Source organism: Mustela nivalis (genome assembly GCF_964662115.1).
Source record: "Mustela nivalis genome assembly, chromosome: 4".
Taxonomy (NCBI): domain Eukaryota; kingdom Metazoa; phylum Chordata; class Mammalia; order Carnivora; family Mustelidae; genus Mustela; species Mustela nivalis.
The window spans coordinates 26,604,835-26,624,710 of NC_139023.1; the positions used below are offsets into that span (position 1 = coordinate 26,604,835).

A 19,876-nucleotide genomic window follows, 5' to 3' on the forward strand; every position below is an offset into this window, starting at 1 on the left:
AAAGAACTCGAATTTTGATACGGTTCTGTTTTTGAAACTGATAATACAATAAATCAGTTTTTCAAGTGGGAGTCTTTTTTTTTTTTTTTAATGCATGTGAAAAAACAAGCAAAATGTCAAAAAACCCAAGAGTGCCCTTCCACTGGGAAAAGTGAAATAGTTTTGCTCTTAGAACTTACCCAGCATTCATTAAGATAACAATGTTTGCAAAACAATTACTTAATTAAGCTAAACTATTGACACTTCCTTTAAAACAAAAGAAAAAAAATCTGCCAACAGTCTTTCCTTGTCATTTTACTTGGCACAGATTCCCTGACTGTAAGCACTACTCTTGGAAAACAAGTCATTATTTGGAACTTGAGCTTTGCAGACAACCTAAACCATGTCAGTGTAGAATAATTGAACAACTGTTCCTAATTCTATAGGGTAATTTAGGGACTACTTCAGCTGCACCAAAAGCTGTGAAAGGAGCTTTATACTGAAACACATTTAATACAATGACTCTGTCAGGACAGGGGCTATTCTAACCCCCACTTTATAAATAAGGAAACTGAGGCACGGGGAGCTGAAGGACCGTCATCAACCAGTCGGTGAAGTCCACGCCCGAGCTCTTGGGTGAGTAGCACAGCACCTCCCTGAGAACGGTTCAGGCAGCGCAGTCGCATCAGCTTTACAGCTGGCGGCTGAGCAACCGCGTCTGCCCCGCGGACCGATGCGGCCGAGCAACCCCGTCTGCCCCGCGGACCGATGCGGCCGAGCAACCGCGTCTGCCCCGCGGACCGATGCGGCCGAGCAACCCCGTCTGCCCCGCGGACCGATGCGGCCGAGCAACCCCGTCTGCCCCGCGGACCGATGCGGCCGAGCAACCGCGTCTGCCCCGCGGACCGATGCGGCCGAGCAACCGCGTCTGCCCCGCGGACCGATGCGGCCGAGCAACCCCGTCTGCCCCGCGGACCGATGCGGCCGAGCAACCCCGTCTGCCCCGCGGACCGATGCGGCCGAGCAACCCCGTCTGCCCCGCGGACCGATGCGGCCGAGCAACCCCGTCTGCCCCGCGGACCGATGCGGCCGAGCAACCGCGTCTGCCCCGCGGACCCGCTGCCCAGGGTAAGGAAGCGGGAGTGAGCGCACCGCCCCTCCTGCCTACTTTCATCCTCCCCCGGGACCACCCCCTATTTTCTTCCGAATTCACAACGAAGAGCAGAAGAAAGCAGAGGGACGGCGGGCGGGTGTGTGCGGCGGGGGCGTAGACAGGGAAACGAGGCGACTGCGCCGCTGACGCCCCGAGACCGACCCACGCGAGGAGAGACGACCAGCGGCTCCGAGATCGCAGCGGACTCGGTCGGCGTCGGGCCCAACTCTCTGGTGACACGGGCCGCTGCGCCAGGCCTGCGAAATGCTCCTTAGCAGCTTCTGCGTTGCTGGTTTGCAGGGAAATGACTCCGCTGCTGTTTCACTTAGAGGGAGACGTGGGACCTCTGCCATCCCGCCCGGGCACCGGGGCCCGCCCCCCGCAAAGCGCGCCCCGCCGGGGACCGCCACGGGGAGCACCGCACCAGCCGCCGGGAGCACCCTGCCAGGGCCGGGAGCAGCCTGCCGCCCACTAAGCCCGCGACCGCGCCTCCCAGGAAGGGGCGCTCGGGCTCTTCTGCCTCCGTGGAGCCCTCCGGTTCCACTTCTTCAAGCTGGACCTCCAGGAGTGCGGGGTCAAGAACTCCCGCCAGAGAACTTGCCCGCTCTTCCCGGCGCCTCAACGGAAGGCCTCCCTGCCTCCAGCGGTGGCTCCTCCCACCTCCTCTTCCTGCCCTCGGTCTGTCCGTCTGGATCTCTCCGGTCTGTCCATCCGGATCATCTCCCGCACTCTAGGAGGCCCCCACGTCCCCTCTCTCTCCTTTCTGCTCCGGGCCGGACGGGGCCTGCTCCTCTCAGGGCTACGACGGGGCTGCGTGTCCCCCTCGGCCCACCATGTCCCCTCCTCAAAACTCTGAGTGTCCACTCGCCCCGTGACCGCAGCTGGCTACCTGCCTCTGCCATAGAAAACAGGAAAAACCAAATGTACCATATTTAATAACTCTTCCCAGATCAACACAAATTACTATACTTAGTCTTTTACCTCCTTCCATTTGTCCAATCTTATTCTCACTAGATCCTTAAAAAAAGAATCAAGAAAAAATGGCTGTTTTATTTTAAATGAGTCCATATAATGATACTTGTTTATGTAGTAATATTTACATTTGGGGGCGGAACCCTTCTGCAAAAATGCCCACTTGTATGAAAGAATTGGCCATTTCAACCCCTGAATGTGTGTGTTCCACCATCTTCCTCCACCAAGACACCACAAGATGGGGACAGTGTGAAGTCAGGGAAGGCAGGGTGGCCCTGCGTGCTGTTCCCTCCTCTCTGGCTTCCAGTCTCAACATCTGCATAATGACAACACTGGACCACATGGTCTCTTGTGGTTTCTTTCAGCTCTAAAGTTTCACAATTCTAAGACATCCATGAGACTATAAAAGTAAGTTCAAGTCAAAAATTAAGTTAGAAAAATAATGACAACAAACCACTATTTTTAATTGGCTACAAGTTTGAAAGTGAGGGAAAAAAACCCATCACATTCATAGGGCTATGTAATCTTGGTGGAGAGATGTCAAAGAGGTCATCTTGCCATCTTCTGGTACTGTATCATAGCTTCTTTCCTCATATATTAAAGTATAATTGGAAGTATTTAACGTAAACCATTGTTATTTATAATAGCGAATACTTAGGATACTGAAACAATAAGAAAGCTTAATTTCTGTTAAAAGTTTGCTTTTAAAAGGTCTGCTATGTTAATTATATGTTATTACCTCTAGGAGTTCTTTCTTAGTAAGGAAAAAATAAATATTAGAGGGCAAAAAGAGGAGATGGACTTTTCCCAACCAAGATGAAGTTAGAGAAATCAGATTTCCCCTCTCACTTTGAAAGAATGGGAAACTGGACCAATTATCTGAAATGATGGCTGTCACACGATGGACAACAGGCAGCACAGGACCATGACCGCTAGAAGGAGATAGGACAGAAGGCCTAGGGTGATACCTGCTCATTGTTCTGAGGCAGGTTCCAACCCAGAACACAGGAGGAAGAAGCCAAACCAAGCCCAGGGGTTCTTGCTGAGTTGGAAAGGACAGAGGCTGTAGTTCAAGGAGGCAAAGGTGATTATGATTTGTGGGACAAAATACCAGCAAGGTGGGGGCCTACACAGAGAGGTATCTGGAAATCCATAGAGTGTCTCCCCTGGTCATTGGCCAAGGACTTATCTGTGCAAGTGCGAGAAGAGACTGAGTGCAGGGAAGGCAGCAACCACTCACTGAAAAGGAGTAAGAAGAAAGTCCCAGACCTCCGCAGGGCTGGGGAAAACCCTGTGTTCCCACCAGCTACAGTGGAAAGATCTAATACACATGGCCTTGGGTAGAACCTCAAAAGAGACTTACCAGTGGGGTTGAATCATCCCAAAACTGAAGGTTGCTCCAGACCACGACTTTCATAGGATCAGTCTGGTTCCAAGGAACTATAACTGTACACCAGGAAAATGCTTAAGCTCAATCTTATTTAAAGGAATACAACAAAACTCAGGAACCAATAACACCTGGCATCCAATCAAAAGCCAAAAAAAAAAAAAAAAAACTACTAGGAATGCAGAGAACTTGTCAAATATGATCACAATCAAGACAAAAATTAAGGAATAGAAAGATACGTAAAAACGAGAGACGTGATGGTACCAGGAAACGGAGTTTTTAAAACACCTGTCATAAACATGTTCTAGATGTTCAAGAAGGTAGAAGATATTATCACATAACGAGGAGAGAAATGGATATAAAAAAGGCTCAGATGGAACTTCTCCAACTGAAAAATACAGCACCTAAAATGATAAATAAACAGGCCAGGATTAACAGCAGAATTAGACACTGAAGAAGAAAAAAATCAGTATTAGCAGGCATCGTAAGAAATATTACAAAGGGTAAGGGGAGACCCCAAAACTGAACATGGAATCACTGGCTTGTGGAACAAAAATCAAGCTTCTAACACAGGTGTTAACTCCTGACCCAGAAAGACAGAAAGGGGGAACAGAAAAAATGCTGAAGAAACAAGAGCTGACAATTTTCCCAACGTAATACAAACTGTAAGTCCACACATTCAAAAAACTGAACAAACCCTAACCAGAATGAACAGAAGGAAAATTATGCCAGGGCATATCGTAATCTACTCGCCAGAAAGGAGGGAAAATGAATAAAACCAGCTACAAAACACTATGTTCAACGGAAAAATGAACATCAGACTTCTCATCGGAAACTAAGACAGAAGACAAGGGAAAGAGATCATTTAAAGAATATTAACAGTCAATCTCTAATCTTTTATCCAGAGAAGCACCTCCTGTATCGAAGGCAAATTAACTTTAGAGAACTCACCGCCAGAAAGTCTGTACTATGAGGAATGTTAAAGGGAATTTTTTAGGCAGAAGGCAAAGAATACCAGGAGGAAATGTGGATCTACGTCAAAGAGCACAAACATGGCTCATAAAAGATATCTTTGTCTATTTAAAGCAAAAGTGATAACAATGTATGCTATGGTCTGATGTTTGTGGCTCCCCCTGAATTCGTATGTTGAAATCCTAACCCCCAAGGTCATGGGTATTAGGAGATGTGGCCTTTGAGAGGTGGTTAGGTCATGAGGCTGGAGGTGAATGCCATTCTAAAAGGAGGAGACCCCAGAGAACTCCCTCTTCCCCTCTGCCACGTGAGGGTACAGCAGAGAGCCATCCAAGATCAGGCTTCAGGCAACCACCAGAGACCTAACCTGCTGGCACCTTGACCCTGGCCTTCCCAGCCTCCAGAACTGCAAGAAAGATTTCTGTTACTTAATAAGCTACTTAGTCTCTGGTATCTGTTATAGTAGCCTGAACAGACTAAGACAATATACTGTGAAATTTATAGGACAAGTAAGTACAATGTCCCACAGCAGTAGCAGAGAGTATGGGAGGGCAAAAGGAAAGTCTGCTATTGTAAAGGTTCTTGCATTATACATAAAGTGGTAAAATATTATTTGTAGATTGTGAAAATATAAAGATGTATACATCAAGCCTAGAGCAACCACAAGAAAAATGAAACAGAGAGGCAGCTATTAAGGCAATGCTGGAATGGAATGATTAAAATGGGACCATTTAAAAAAATACCTCAATCCAAGAAATCATGATAAAGGGGAAAAAGGAACAAAACAGATGAGACAAACAGGGAAAAAAATACTATAGGACACGTAAGTTTAACCATACCGATAATTACATTAAATGTACATGGTTTAAGCATCTTGAGAGGGTATTTTCAGACTGTCTATATGTTATCCATAGGAAACTATATTCCGAACAAGGAACATTACGGGAGATAAAGAGACATTTCATGATACTAAAGGATCAATGCTTTAAAAATCTGCAACCATATGAACTGTATGTACACCTAACGTCTGCACTTCAGAATACGTGATGAAAACGACAGGAGGAATAAAGCTGGAGAGTTCATCGCTCCTCTCGGTAACGGACACAACCCAGAAGGCAGGTAACGGGAAGGTCAGAGAAGACCGGAACAACACTATCAACCCGCGCCACCTAACTGACCGCCGTAAAACACTTCACCCAACAGCTGCAGGATACCCATTCTTTATGCGTTTTACACAAAAACACATTCATCGCGGCAGGTTGTGTTCTGGACCGCAGACCAAGTCTCCACACGTGTGGTGAACTGAAATGACACGTGCTGTGTGTGCTCGGACCACAACAGAATTCAACCAGGGATCACCGCGAGGATTACCTAGAAAGCCCTAAATACGTGGAAAATAACACCAACGACACGTTTCTAAATAACCAACGTGTCAAAGAAGAAATCACAAGAGAAAATGGAGAATATCTTGAACTGAATGCCAACGAAAACACGTACAACACCTCAAAATGGCGGATGCGGTGACGCAAACCGAACCGAAGGGTCCAATGACAAAGCCATCTCAGAGCGTAATTTGGCCCAACTGAATGTGTCTGGTGAGGACTAATGTGGGCGGCAGTTACTCATCTTCCCTACCGGTAAGAGGAGTTCACTGGCAGCGCTCAGTAAAGGAAGGATCTCTGCTGGCTGCGACTGGGGATGCAACGAAGGAAAATGCCGACTCCCTGGCTGCGTCCCAGACAAGGCAGGCCCGTGCCCAAACCCCACAGCCGCGCTGGAGGCAGCAGCAGTGGTGGGCGGGGGGCGGGGGGTCGGGGGCAGGGGAGGCTGTGGGCAAGGGGACAAGGGGATGCGGGTGGCTGGGCCCAGAAGCCCGAGGCGGCAGAGAGCTGTGGGAGCGCAAGCAGGGCTCCGGGCGGGGGGCCCGATGGCGGAAGGCAGGAAGCAGAAAGGCCAGAGCAGGTTCAGCAAACAGCGGGCTGGACGTCACAACACGTGTCCCATGAGAAAGGAAACCCGAGGGCCCCGTGGCCTGGACGTGGGACCTGACCCTGGGTTTGAGTCCGGATCTACTGCTGATGGACGGCGCGACCATGGTGCAATGTCTCTGCTTCTCCGCAGCCCACTCCCCTCCTCTGGGAAGGAGGCTGAACCCACCCCTGCTTGTCACGCACTGTGTGTTGGGGGACAGCCACACCGAACACATGGCGAAGCACGACATACCCTGAAGGCCCAGGGGGCGGAAGGAAGGCTCTGCAGAGCCGGAAGGTGGCCCGGTGACCCTGGGGCTGAAGGCAGACGAGGGACACCCTCCTGACGGGATGCTGGATGAGAAGTGACAGGATGTGGAAACCAGGTGACTGTGGCAGCGCAGGCCTGGAGTAACTAGGGCCTCGAGTGGTGAGGCTGTGGTGGAAGCACCAAGGAAGAGGCCAGCAAAGGGGGCTTCTGCGACAGACCACACTGACAGGCCACACTGACAGGCCACACTCACGGGCCACGGATGCGGCAAGCCGGGGCGAGGAGTAAAATGGAACTCGAGGCTAAAGCAGCGGGTGTGTGGCAATCTCTGACCCCCAAACAGAAAAGCTAGAAAACAGGGCTTATTTTGGTGAGAAGCTGTAATGCTTTGAAACACACTTCGCCCATACAGCAAGAACAGCGGACTCTGGGAGGAACCCGGTCTCATGTAATAAAATGGTTAATCCTAAAAACCATGTAGCTATTCTAAAAGCATCAGGCAAATAACTCCCATGTACAACTTCACAAATGCCATTTAGTACAACACTGTGTCTGAGCTGCACCATATCATTTCTAACATAAACTTTGATGTGTTGTGATTTTATTGGTAGGTTATAGAAATGCAAAAATTCACAAATGAGGCCATGTTAGAGAACTACTAATGTGTTATTACAGATGCACCAGAATTTACCATCAAGTAAACCCTTGGGGCTGACCTACCAGAGTTAACGCATGTAAAAAGGGAAAAAGATCAGCATGGTGATTATGTTTAAAAAAAAAAAAAAAAAAAAGAGTTCTCTGTCCCTGAACTCTCTGCTTTAAAACCCAATCAATCAAGAAAGCCTCGTCACCTGAATCCACCAAATGCACAAGCCTAACAGAGACCGCAACACCGTTCCTGAATAGAGTATAACCGTATGGGCCGTGGGCTGTGTGTGAATGAACACAGCGCCAGCCCGAGCCTCGGGACTCCCCACCCACGGTGACTCGGCTGAGAAAACGAGACTTCATTCACTCCAGCAGAACCACGGTCACACACTCAGATGGGCCTCACCACGTGACAAACAAGATTGCTCACTTTTCAGCACGATGACTAGAAATTATGTCTGAGTCACGTTCACTGGAATGCGCTTGGGTCTAAACTTCAAACGATTCCCAAACACAACACAGCACCCAGAGGGAAGCTGGATTCTACCTGAGTGGCTTACTCCGGTAACTCAATGGGTGAAGGTCTGCTGTTTCACCAGAATGACAAGCTTTCCCAAGCCTGTCTCAAAGACATTTAAGAAAACGGTCTACCGCATGCCCATTTGTAATTGACTTCTAAGCCAATCTCAAGAACAACTGAAGGTCTGCCATCACAGCTTTCTGCTAACATGCTACATTTTTGCCCAGAATCAGTTAGTTTAGAAAGCGTACATGTAGAAAGAAGTTCTAACTAGCATCCTGGGAGTAACTTACTCAACTTTGTTGCTTGCAGCATGTAAAAACAAACCTCAAAAGGCAATAAGAAAAGGGGGTGGGGGAGGGGAACATCTGGAGAGGCTCCAGAGAACTCACCCGTGCAAAGTCAAATGCATATCTGTAAATAAGTTTAAAGTTTGTAGAATCATTTAATAATGATCTTAAGTATTCCAAAGTATTTCTGAGTTTTTCTGTTGTATCACATCTAGAAAAACAGAATAAAGGCAAATTATAACCTGAGTTTTTTTCTTAACTGGGTCGTTACATAAAACAGAATATCTAAAGAACACATTCATGACGATCTTATTTTTCCCACATTTTTGACTTAAAAAAATTTCCAATGTACATAAAAATGGAAAGGACAGGAAACAGGCACCCACATACCCATCCCCTAGGTTCATAACAAATACTGTCAGATTTGCACCTTCTCACATTCAGGCACTTTTTTCCCGTACCAGCTACTACTTCAAAGTAGCTGGCCAACATTACGACGCTTCAATCCTAAACGTATGAATACCATCATCACTCTTAATATTTTACCAATGTCAACTTTCTTAGCTAATGTACAACCCATATACAAAACTTCCAACTGTTCCCCCAATTTTCTTTATAGATGCTTTTTCTTGATCCAGGATCCAATCAAAGCTCATGTACTGTGTTTAGCTGTTTATCTCCTTAGTCTCTAGAAGGACGTCCTGCCTTTTTCTGTCTTTCTTGACAATGCCATTTTCGAAAAAAGTCGTTCTGCAGAATCCCAGTTTGTCAGATAATTTCCCTAGGATTATACTTCAGCTAACTACTTATGGTAAGAACACTGCTCATGAGATCCTTCTCCCTGTGTCCCGCGGGGAAGCTCCTAATGTCAGTCTGGCCCATTGTGAGTGATTCTAAATTGCTTCATTCAATTTAAGTACCATCCCCCAGATTCTCCACTAACAGGTACTTTCCCTCCTCTGAAATGGTATAAAATTTATGGGCTGCTATCTTGAGACTGAATCCTGTTCCTCAACAACTTTCATCCGGTGGCTTTAGCACCCACCTGCTTGAATCGACTTCAAATTTGAAGATGTGAAATGGTGATTTTCCTGACTCTCTCCTGCTGTGACACTACCGGCTGGAGCTCTTCTATAAAGAGAAGTTCTACTCACCCCCTTTCTTCTCTTCTGGACTTAAGGATTTTTGCTTTTTATTCAGTGTTATAATCTTGCATTGCCTTTCGTCTTTGTGATGCACAAATTGTCCTCATTTGGGCAGCAGCCCCTCCAAGCTGGTGCCACTGTCCTTCTGACATGTCCCCGTCAGTCTCTGAGCACGTCCTTGCTTCTGGCACAAGACATCCTAGCTCACTTTGTACTATCTCTACCCTAGACCTGAAATCAGCTATTTCTCCAGGAAGCTTTGGTGATAAAAACCCATTTTTTACAGGTAAATAACACACGGTTTATTTTTCCTAAGGAAGCAGACTAATTGGCTATTTTTACAAACTGATTTTCTGTTCCTAATATCTAGCCCTTAAAAAGGAGAACCAAGAGTCACCACTTCCACCAGTGATATTAACCTTTTCAATGCTGGATGTGCTTCTTACTAAGTATAAATAATGCATACTATAAGTCTTATCAAAGTAAACATTTTACATACTTGATAAACTAAAATATGATTCATACTAGAGCACACTGATCTATTTTTAGCAATAAATCTCTAAAGGTTTTTTTTTTGTAGCTAACTACAAAACAGTTCCCATAATCTAATGAGATAATAAAATATTTAAAAGCCAAAAATTAGAGTAAATGCTTCATTTCTATGAATCTACAACAATTTAGAATGTCCTCTATTTCTTCCTGATGTTTAGAAAGTAAAAAAAAAAAAAAAAAAAAGATAACAATTAGAGTATTTTAGAAGTCAGAGAAGGCTTCTTGAAGGGACTGAAATGTTTGCTGACAGTTAAAAGCAGACAGCAAATATTTTTAGCAGAGAGGGTCTTTCAGATAAAAGGAACAGCACGTGCAAAGGCCCAGTGACAGAAGGGGGGCATGCCAAGTTAAGATGAAAAGGAAACCACTGTGACTAGACAGGGTAGATGAAGAGGGGAAGTTAAAGGGAGGTGGGGCCAGGCTGTAAAGGGTTTTGCGGTCCAGACTGTTTTGTTTTTTTAATTGAATGCTAGAAAAAAAAATGGAAGCCACCCTTTACACCATGGGAGAGACCACAATAACTGGGCCTGCATCTTGAAAAGCCCACTCTGGATCTCTATGGAGAAAGATTGGGGAAGACTAAAAAAAAAAAAAAAAAGATGTTGCTAGCCTAGATAGATCTAGTGTCAGACCCCAAATGTGGGGTGAACAGTGGCTCAAAGGTCATATAAGAAAAGCAGTAAGTGGGAGTCTAGGGAACAAGCTATCTCTGCATTGGGCATTCTACTGTATGGTTTGATTTATTGTTTATATATACATAACTAATAATATTTTATTAATAATAATATGGGGGAGGGTCAAAGAGGAGAGCAACCAGCTAACCCCCAAACATTTAAGGCCGAGGTCTCTGCTCTTCACAGGAAGGGCAGGTGAAGGACCAAAGCCACAGGACATCAGCCAGATATGGGCAGGTGGTTTAGGGGACTCCTGCCCAATGAGAGGAAGAAGAAAGATGTTTGTTGCAACAGATTCGAGGGCAGGGACCACTCATCTAGACAAGAGCTCTAGCTGCACAGCTAACAGAAAAGGAAGGAGCTGCGAATCTTCAGGCAGGACCACAAGGCCAAACGTGAATGAAGCTCAGTTGCCTGCCTGCGAGTCCTGCCCCCACCCCGGCCAAAGACATCCTTCTGCTTGAAAGACACCCAGAGCTCCTGTCTGGAGTGTAAAGCATAAAATGCCTGAAGTAAAATTTTCACTTCGTGGATGTACCGAAGACAGTGATGTGGTTTAGGGCTAATATCATCAATAAAGGGTTTAATCTGCTTAAAAAGGGGCCCTGATATGTACCCCAGTGTTCGCAGCAGCAATGGCCACAATCACCAAGCTGTGGAAAGAGCCAAGATGCCCTTCAATGGACGAATGGATAAAGACATAATCCATATATACAATGGAATATTATGCCTCCATCAGAAAGGACGAATACCCAACTTTTGTATCAACATGGATGGGACTGGAAGAGATTATGCTGAGTGAAATAAGTCAAGCAGAGAGAGTCAATTATCATATGGTTTCACTTACATGTGGAGCATAAGGAATAATTCGGAGGACATTGGGAAGAGGAAAGGAAAAGTGAATTGGGGGAAACCGGAGGGGGAGACAAACCATGAGAGACTGTGGACTCTGAGAAACAAACTGAGGGTTTTGGAAGGGAGGGGGGCAGGAGGATGCGTGAGCCTGGTGGTAGGTATTAAGGAGGGCACCTATTACATGGAGCACTGGGTGTTGTGCATAAACAACGAATCTTGGGACACTGAAAAAATAAAATTAAAAATAAAATAAAATAAAATAAAATTTAATTTAATGTAATTTAATTTTAAAAAGGGGGGGTCCTGCCACACAGTCTCTAGACTGACCCCCATCAGGGAACAGGCCGCTGAGCGACCCTGTTTGAGCCACAGATCGCCATCTAGTGGTCACTCCACAAGATCACGTGCAGGGCCTGTGAAGAAACCAGTTTGGGGCACTGAAGCGAGCCGCCAGAGACTTTCCAGAAAGCAGTCACATCTTCAGCCCATCTTCCCTGCTTTTCATTGTAGCACAAGTGAGAAAACTCCTATTGGCCCAAGCCCAAGAGTGACAGACCATGCCACTCCACTCAGGGACATCACCTCCCAAAACAAAATGTGCACCTATCGTGGGATGGTTTCTTTTGTGATTTTGCTCCTGTAACAGACTCAGAAGCACCAGAAACTGGAACAATAAGCCTCAAAGGTTCTGAAACCAAAAGTAAATTCTCTATTACCTGGGGAAAGGCCTTTACCCCTTCACTTAGCCACAGGTATTTTTCTGGCGCCTCATCAGCTCTATGCTGAGTCAGCTACCTCTCTGACACTGTTTTGTTCTGTTTAGGGTAAACATCCCTATAAGCTTAATTCATCAGAGGTAACCTAAAGCCTATATGTTGCAATAAGGCGATAAGCAAAACAAAGAGTCGACTGAAATGAGCTGTGCCTTCTGACTGAGAATGATCTACAAAGCTTAGCAATGACTGTGCCCCACCAGCTGCTGTCACTCCTTCCAACACTCACGAAACAAGGCCCCGGTGGGGCCGGGCAGAGTTCTGAGAGCTCAGGTGTGAACCACAGCGCACCACTCCCCCTTCCTGATTCGAGAGGCGCTGGCGGAGACACCCAGGAAGTGGCGGAGCTCATTCAAACCTCTGGTTCCAAAACCCATGGGCTGTCTGTCTTTGGCACGTTCCCACTGTACAGTAACCATTTTTTTTTAAGCTTAGCATTTTCATCAAATATACTAAAATTTTATAAATACAGGTACTGTCATATAATTTTAATTCCACTTTGAGTTCAAAATACTTCCCTAGGCACGTTTAATAAAACTAAAAGAGAGCAAAAAAGAAAAAAAAAATCCAAAACAGAAGACAAAACAAGTAATTCAGAAGATGGACCACCTTCTGTCTTTCCAGCCTGAGTGATTAGTTTCCATCCTTATGTACTTCTTGTCCATATTTACTGGGCGTGCACACCGTATAAACACAGTTCTTACTCAATTCAAGAAGCCTAGAGAAAAGTGGCCTTATTACTTTTAGATCTTTTGCCTGAACTTTGCTTCCGAGACCCTGCCCTGAACGGACTGTCTTGTTCATGGACTTTGTTTCCCTAGGATGTAGAAACACTGCTCTTGGCACGACCCGGCCATTCAAATACTTGCTAAACAAATGATGCCTCTAGGGAGGTCCGAGGGAGGGGGAGTGGAGGTTCTTAAAACTTGACAAGATGAAAATGCTAATTCTGAACTATAAAGAACCTTAGAGGTTATTCCGAGTAATTATCTCTTCCCTCGTCATGGGGAAAGCTGTCTCAGAGCTGCACAAGGAGGAAAGAAAGCAGGCTTCTCAGTGTCCTGAGTGGCCGGGCTTGTCATTCCGCCCCAAATGGGAAGGACCAAGTTTCGTACAGGAACACATCTGCCACCAAGTGTGTCACACCAAGTGTTAACCAGGGCTCCCAACGAAGGACTAGCAGGGTTCCTGTAATCCCCCTCTGCACCCCCCGAACATACGCACACCTCCTCCAGGGAGCTGCGCACTTCCCAGCGAAGGTGGCCCCCACATGGGAAAACCCTGGCATTGTGTAACTTTCTTTGGTAAAGGCAAATGTCAAGAAGAATCCAGAATGATGTAAATTGGATATTCTACACTCCCTCTTAAGACAAATGAAAGTGCGTCTGAAAAATAAGAACGGTGCCTCCTCTGAAGACTTGATATGAAATAAAACCTTGATATGGCCATGCCATCATCAAGACAAGGATCCTATAATGGAGCAGCCATCCTGTGCCGTGTTCGGAAGGCAGCAGAGAAAGACAGCGAGGAAAACCATGGAAGTGAGTAGATGTAAAACTGTCAAGGAGATGTGCCCAACACCAAAAACACAATTTTTAAAAGAGATTTCAGAGGACTTAATCCCTCAAACTCTAGGCACCGTGCTATTGACTTTTACCTAAAACTCATTCGCCATCAGACAATAGGTGATACAGGAAGAATGTTGACTTGAGAATCAGAAGTCTGGGGCCTTCTTCTCCTTTCTGCCCCTTTTATCATGTACCCCTGCCTAGCCTCAGTTTCCTCATTTGTAAAATGTGCAGGAGAAAGCCTGATCTGTCTTCTTCACCAGGCAGCTGTGAAAACGTAATCAACTACTACAGCCAGGTGCAAAGACAGCATTTTTATCAGTAACAAATGTATGACGCTAGTAAGTTGGCAAGTTCCAAATTGTTTCAATAAAACCATAAAACCATTTCCACTCCAATGTCAATCCAATAAATATCAAAGTCTATTATTCCAAGTTGAAGTGCAAAAAAAAAAGATCAAAGTTACCATGTTTAGAATCAGCACTTTACCTTCTAGGACCATGAAATATTTACGTACCCGTCCCAACCGTATCCTTCAGTGCCCAGCAGAGGGTAACAACTGTTTCCTTGAATGAAACTCTTAGTGTGTGCTCTCCCTCACTCACACACACACACGCATGCGTGGAAAGTGAACTCATAAAACCACTGGGTTTTTTGTGTTTTTTTTTTTCCCCTTATTCTGGCTCAGGTAATACAAATAGAATCATTATTATCACTTTTTAATTACCAGCGTAATGAAGTTCCATTTTTCCCCAAAGCTAACATCAGATTATATAAAATAGAAGATATCAAATATTTTCATTTCTAAGTTAAACTCAAGTCAAAGTCTTCCCCCTACCTGAAAGCCGGATGCTATTACGCCTTTACTGTTTAAGCTTTAAGTCTGTGCTGATAGGACAGCAACCAGACACACGTGGCCACCGAGCTCTTCAGATGCAATTAATGCAAACTGAGGTGGACCAGAAATGTAAAACATGCACCAGAGTTGGAAGATTTAATATGAAAAAAAGAGCAGCTCATTAATTTTTAAAATACTGATTATACATTGGAATAATAACAGTTTGGATATTTGGAGTTAAATAAAATATATTAAAATTAATTTTACCTGTTTCTTTTAACCTTTATTAATGGAACTATTAGAAAGTTTAAAATGACACACTGGTTCACATCTATGAGAAGAGGCTTCTATTGGGCAGATCTGCTCTAGAAGAATACTAAAATAAACAATATACATTCCATACAAATTTTAATTTAAATTCATGCATAATGTCCTCTTCACCAGGTAAAAATGGGATTTGGTCTTTACACCTAGGGCCACAGATGAAGTCTGCCAGATCACCTGGCTTCCTCCAGTCACCCAGCCCGGGCTCCCTAACCTCCCTTAGAAACAGCCAGCTGGGAAGTGCAGGGAGGCCTCCCCCACAAATCCACTCCCAGGGCAGCCTCGGGACTTACTGTAGAGAAGTCATTCCTTTCAACCATTCCTGCAGAGTGAAATAACCCATGTTTTGTGCATCCAATTTCCAAGCTAGGACAAGCATAACTACCTGTATAAAGACAAACAAACCAAAAATTAGAACAACCAATCAAATCAGAATGACAGATCTGAGGAATTAAAACATATCAACAACTTTCCAGATGCCTGTGTTTACGGTAGTTTAGTCATTGAAATATGAACAGGGTAACTTCAAAGATGCGTTCTAGTTTGGAAAACATCTTTTTTTTTTTTTTTAGCAATTTCTTTTTTTTTTTTTTAAATTTTCTGAAGCTCTTTTTTTTTTTAAGATTTTATTTGAGAGAGAGACAGTGAGAGAGAACATGAGCGAGGAGAAGGTCAGAGAGAGAAGCAGACTCCCCGTGGAGCTGGGAGCCCGATGCGGGACTCGATCCTGGGACTCCGGGATCATGACCTGAGCCGAAGGCAGTTATCCAACCAACTGAGCCACCCAGGCGTCCCTAGTTTGGAAAACATCTTAAAAAAAGTTTGATCATCCGTCTGTTGACAAAGGCTGGGAGGAACATGAACTCTTACAACGCATGACAGTGCAAGTGTAAAGCCATTAACCACTCCAGAGCGCAATTCCGCAATATTTACCAAAATTAAAACCAGTTACTGACCCAGCAACTCCACTTACGGAAAGTTACCTTACAGATACATGTATACAAAGATGTTATTATTCAACAATATTTTCTGCAGTATTACTTACAGTATCAAAAGCCTGAGAACCACCACACATCTATTAATAAGGGCCTAATTAAATACTTCCTCGTTGAATGCTTTCCGCACAAAGAAATACTATGCCACCATTAAGACACATGAAGTAGAGCCATCAGCAGAAATGGGGAACAATCTCCAAGGTTTACTAAGTGAAAAGAGCAGGTGCAGAGCGGCAGGCTACAAAAATAAAAAGGCGGTTGATGGGTCATGTAATAATGGAGTCATATCACAGACACACAATAATGTTTGTGAATTTAACTGTATAGACTGGAGGAAAATTATCTGAGAGGAGCCCAACATTCCACTTGAAAAAGCATGGTGCCTGGACCGAGCACAGGCTGAGTGGCCCAGCCCAATCACTTCTCAGGCTTCTAGGGAACCCTCGGAAACGCGGTATCAGGAACCGCAAAAACTCTTGTTTACGGCACAGCTTATCACTTAGCAGCTTTAGAGAGACGGCCCACAGCTCCTGATGGTGAGCTTAATGAATGCCTGAAGGTATGAAGCCAACGTTTCAAAGGCATGTCCAGCTTCTAACTATCCAGGGCTCCGCACAGCGACAGAGCTGACCCTGCCCATCCATGAGTGTGGAAGAGGAGGAAGCCTTCCCATCTCGTCTACCTCAAAGACCCAACATAAGACGAGGAGTAACTGAAAAGGAAAGGAGGTCATCCCTAGACAGGTAAAGAAGAGGGATGGGGATTTGCTAGGACCACCCCACCACTCTGTGGGGCTGGTTCTCTCTGGACAGTTGGCCATACCTAAGGGACACCCAAGTCCTGAACTGGGGCTATACACTGACAAATGACTACGTGTCTGCCTGTTTGTAAGCACAGCAAAAACAATGGGAAGAAGACAGATGTTTCTGCAAACGTTGGCCAGGGACTAACATGTTCCATGTTTTCTTTACACAGGACTCGAAGGCTTCATTTCAGCTACCAGAAGAACTTCCCCAAACATCAAGCCACCAGCCAAATGGCCCCACTGGGTCCGACAGTGATGGTGGTAAGAGGATGACATAACAGGAAAAAAGTAAGGCAAGCAGTCAATTAGAAATCACTCGAGATGATTTAATTAGCCTCTGAGAGCCAACACACACATTAAGTACTTCAGAACAATAGTATTTAGGAGATGCAGCAAGTCTGTCCTTTTGTTCTCCAACAAGCTAGTTTGTAGATTAAAAATGTCCAGTTTTATCTAATTTCTAACTGCAAGATTAATGAAAAGCTTTCTCTTCATGCTGACTTTATGGTGAAATTTCCACCTTGGAAATTATTATCTGTGAGAACTGATTCTCTAAGCCCTTGCACCAAATCTCAATTAAATCAATACATGTCAATTTTTAAAGTTACTATGTTTCTTAGATTAAAAAATCTAGATTACTAGGTAGATTGCTAGAACTGATTAGTAAACCAATATTTCCACATACCACGCGTATCATCACAAAATACCATTGCTTAACAGGTTAAAAAATTTTAACTTAAGAGACCAGGAGGCTACTCAGAAGAACTTCCCAAAAAAAGCTTACACGTTCTTCCAAATATATACACAGTAGTGGATCTCTCCCTAACCCTTAGCTTTTCTTGGAATTTTGACTCTGGCATATCAATTTACCTAGGTGACATGACCCACGTTTTCTAATTCAAACTTGGTATCTTCTCACATAATATGTATACTCAATATTCTACTGAAGAGATTTAAAGTTCACATAAACACTTGTTAAGTTAAAACAACGGTTAGGACACAGAAACATACACACACACACAAATATGCAAGAAATGTGGCTAAAAAGCCAAGTCGATATTTGCGATGAGTATTTCTTTACACAAAATGGGACTTTTTCTTATGGTAGCTAATCAGGATGCTAATTACTTAAAGGATTTTGTTGTTGCCTTAGTAAATGACAGCACATTTGAATTTTATGAGCCTGCTTAAATTTTATAAGCTGTAAGTCTCAGGCAAAGAGAGGGCTTTACAACCTGTAATTTTTTTATTTTTTAAGATTTAATTCATTATTTATTGCTTCCCACTGAGCCCCAATGTGGGGCTCGATCTCAGAACCCTGGGACCTGAGCCGAAGACAGACACTTAATGACTGAGCCACCCAGGTGCCCTACAACCTACTTTTAAAGTGTTTTCAAGTGCTAAGTCAACAGAGCAGACAAACCTTTAAAAAAATATCCCCTCACTTATTTTTCAAATGTTAACACTTCTGATATTGGGACGTGTTCACAACTGATGCATATCAGTTTACTTAGCAACATGTTTTTCTTTCTTAGTGATGATATAAAACATAACTTCTATTGGTGTCTTAGAACTGAAGCACACTAATAAATATTCTAGGATAATATTCTGAATTCAGTCTCCTGGGCTTCAGTGTGATTTCACATTTCAAGACTATTTTTTTTCCTTCAGAAATCGAGAACTAAAGGCCTCATCACTGCTCCACAAAAGGATACTAACAGTAGCTCTCTGTAACTGAGTACAGCTATTTGAAGAACCAGAATCAAGGGCAGCACTCCCTCTTCCCCAACAGGCCTTCTCGGGCCCAACTCACTCTTATCCCTCTTACCATTCAGTCCAGAAAACACTCTGCCAACCTCGGCCCAGTCGCCATCAGGAGATTTCCTTCATAAAGCTGGTGAAATATTCTTTTCTGTGTCTATGACTAGTCGTCTATGGGCCTCATCAAGCAAATACTCTGTATTGGCCCTGCTGTCCCTAAACCTTTAGAGCAGGCTGAGTAATTTATTAAGATCCCTGAACTAGATCACATTAAAATAACAAATATAAGGACAGAAATCCATGTAATGAGCTAAAAGCTCTTTAGAAAAAGTAAAGCGTTGGGGGGAGTTGGGGGAGGACAGAGGCATAGAAATGTTAAGGATAAAGAAAAGTTTTAAGAAAAAGTGTTAAGTCTTCATTTCCAGTTGTCTTTAAGAGCATGGGCACCAGCAATCTTGCCAAGAAGAGTCTGAATGAGAGGGATGATCTCTTGAGATCTCTTCTAGATCATAAATTCATTTAGGAGCGAAGACATATTTGTTAAATCGGAGGCTAATGCTATATTAGACTGCATGGTTAATGAGCCAGGACACTTGTATGAGTACCGTTTTTCATTTTAGTGTAAGAGAGATGATGTAGGAACAGGAAATAATGTTCAACAATACCATGATGATAAGAATTAAGAAAAAATAATTAAGTGTATAAAGTAACTTCTAATTAAATTTTTTAAGGACATATTTAGGGCCTTTATATACTAAAAAGTAATCCCTGTGTTAAATCTGATCAGAAGTGGAAAAGCTATAAAAAATTCTTGATCATTACAACCTACTCAAAACACTGATGAATAATGAATTATTCAAAGATCTGGACAAACTCTACATTGGGCTGGAACGCCTATAGAGGGGGACAGATAGACTGTGACTCAGTCTCCCAACTGATCTCCCACTGAAGGCACACAGGCCCATACCACTTTTTAAACATCTAGCCTAATTACTTTATTATAACCAGGACTTTCAGATACAAGAACGTAAACAAGAAAAAAATGACTAACCAGTCACACCATACCAACTGCAATGAAAAAATTTTGCTTAGAAATCAAATTAGATTGGAACTTGTTGCCTAGATTGCTTCATAAAACTAATACACACCGTTACGTTTTTACTGTTGTTTTATTTGTCAAGGGATAAAAGAGGTAAGGAAAATAGTCAACTGATTTGCCTACCTTAATAGGCTACACTTACATTTTCTGGTTCGACACCAATGTCTTCACAGAATTTCTCCATGCCTTCAGGGCCTACGACATCATCGGTACCTGTGATGAAATGAAACCAGGTACACTATTACTCCTATAGTAGTGTTATACAGTTAAAATATGATTAAAGGAAACTAAAATCAAGTAACACAGGCCATAATCCTTTCTGAAA

At 43.9% G+C, this 19,876-nt stretch overlaps 1 protein-coding gene across 1 annotated transcript in view; it reads right to left on the reverse strand.

Annotated features, from left to right (window-relative positions):
* Positions 1–19,876, reverse strand: part of DCUN1D4 (defective in cullin neddylation 1 domain containing 4) — a 71,367-nt gene that overhangs the window by 9,777 nt on the left and 41,714 nt on the right. Inside the window, 3 exon segments of the mRNA XM_082728386.1 lie at positions 8,265–8,373; positions 15,185–15,276; positions 19,694–19,764. Of these exon segments, the coding sequence (XP_082584512.1) occupies positions 8,265–8,373; positions 15,185–15,276; positions 19,694–19,764 (272 nt within the window).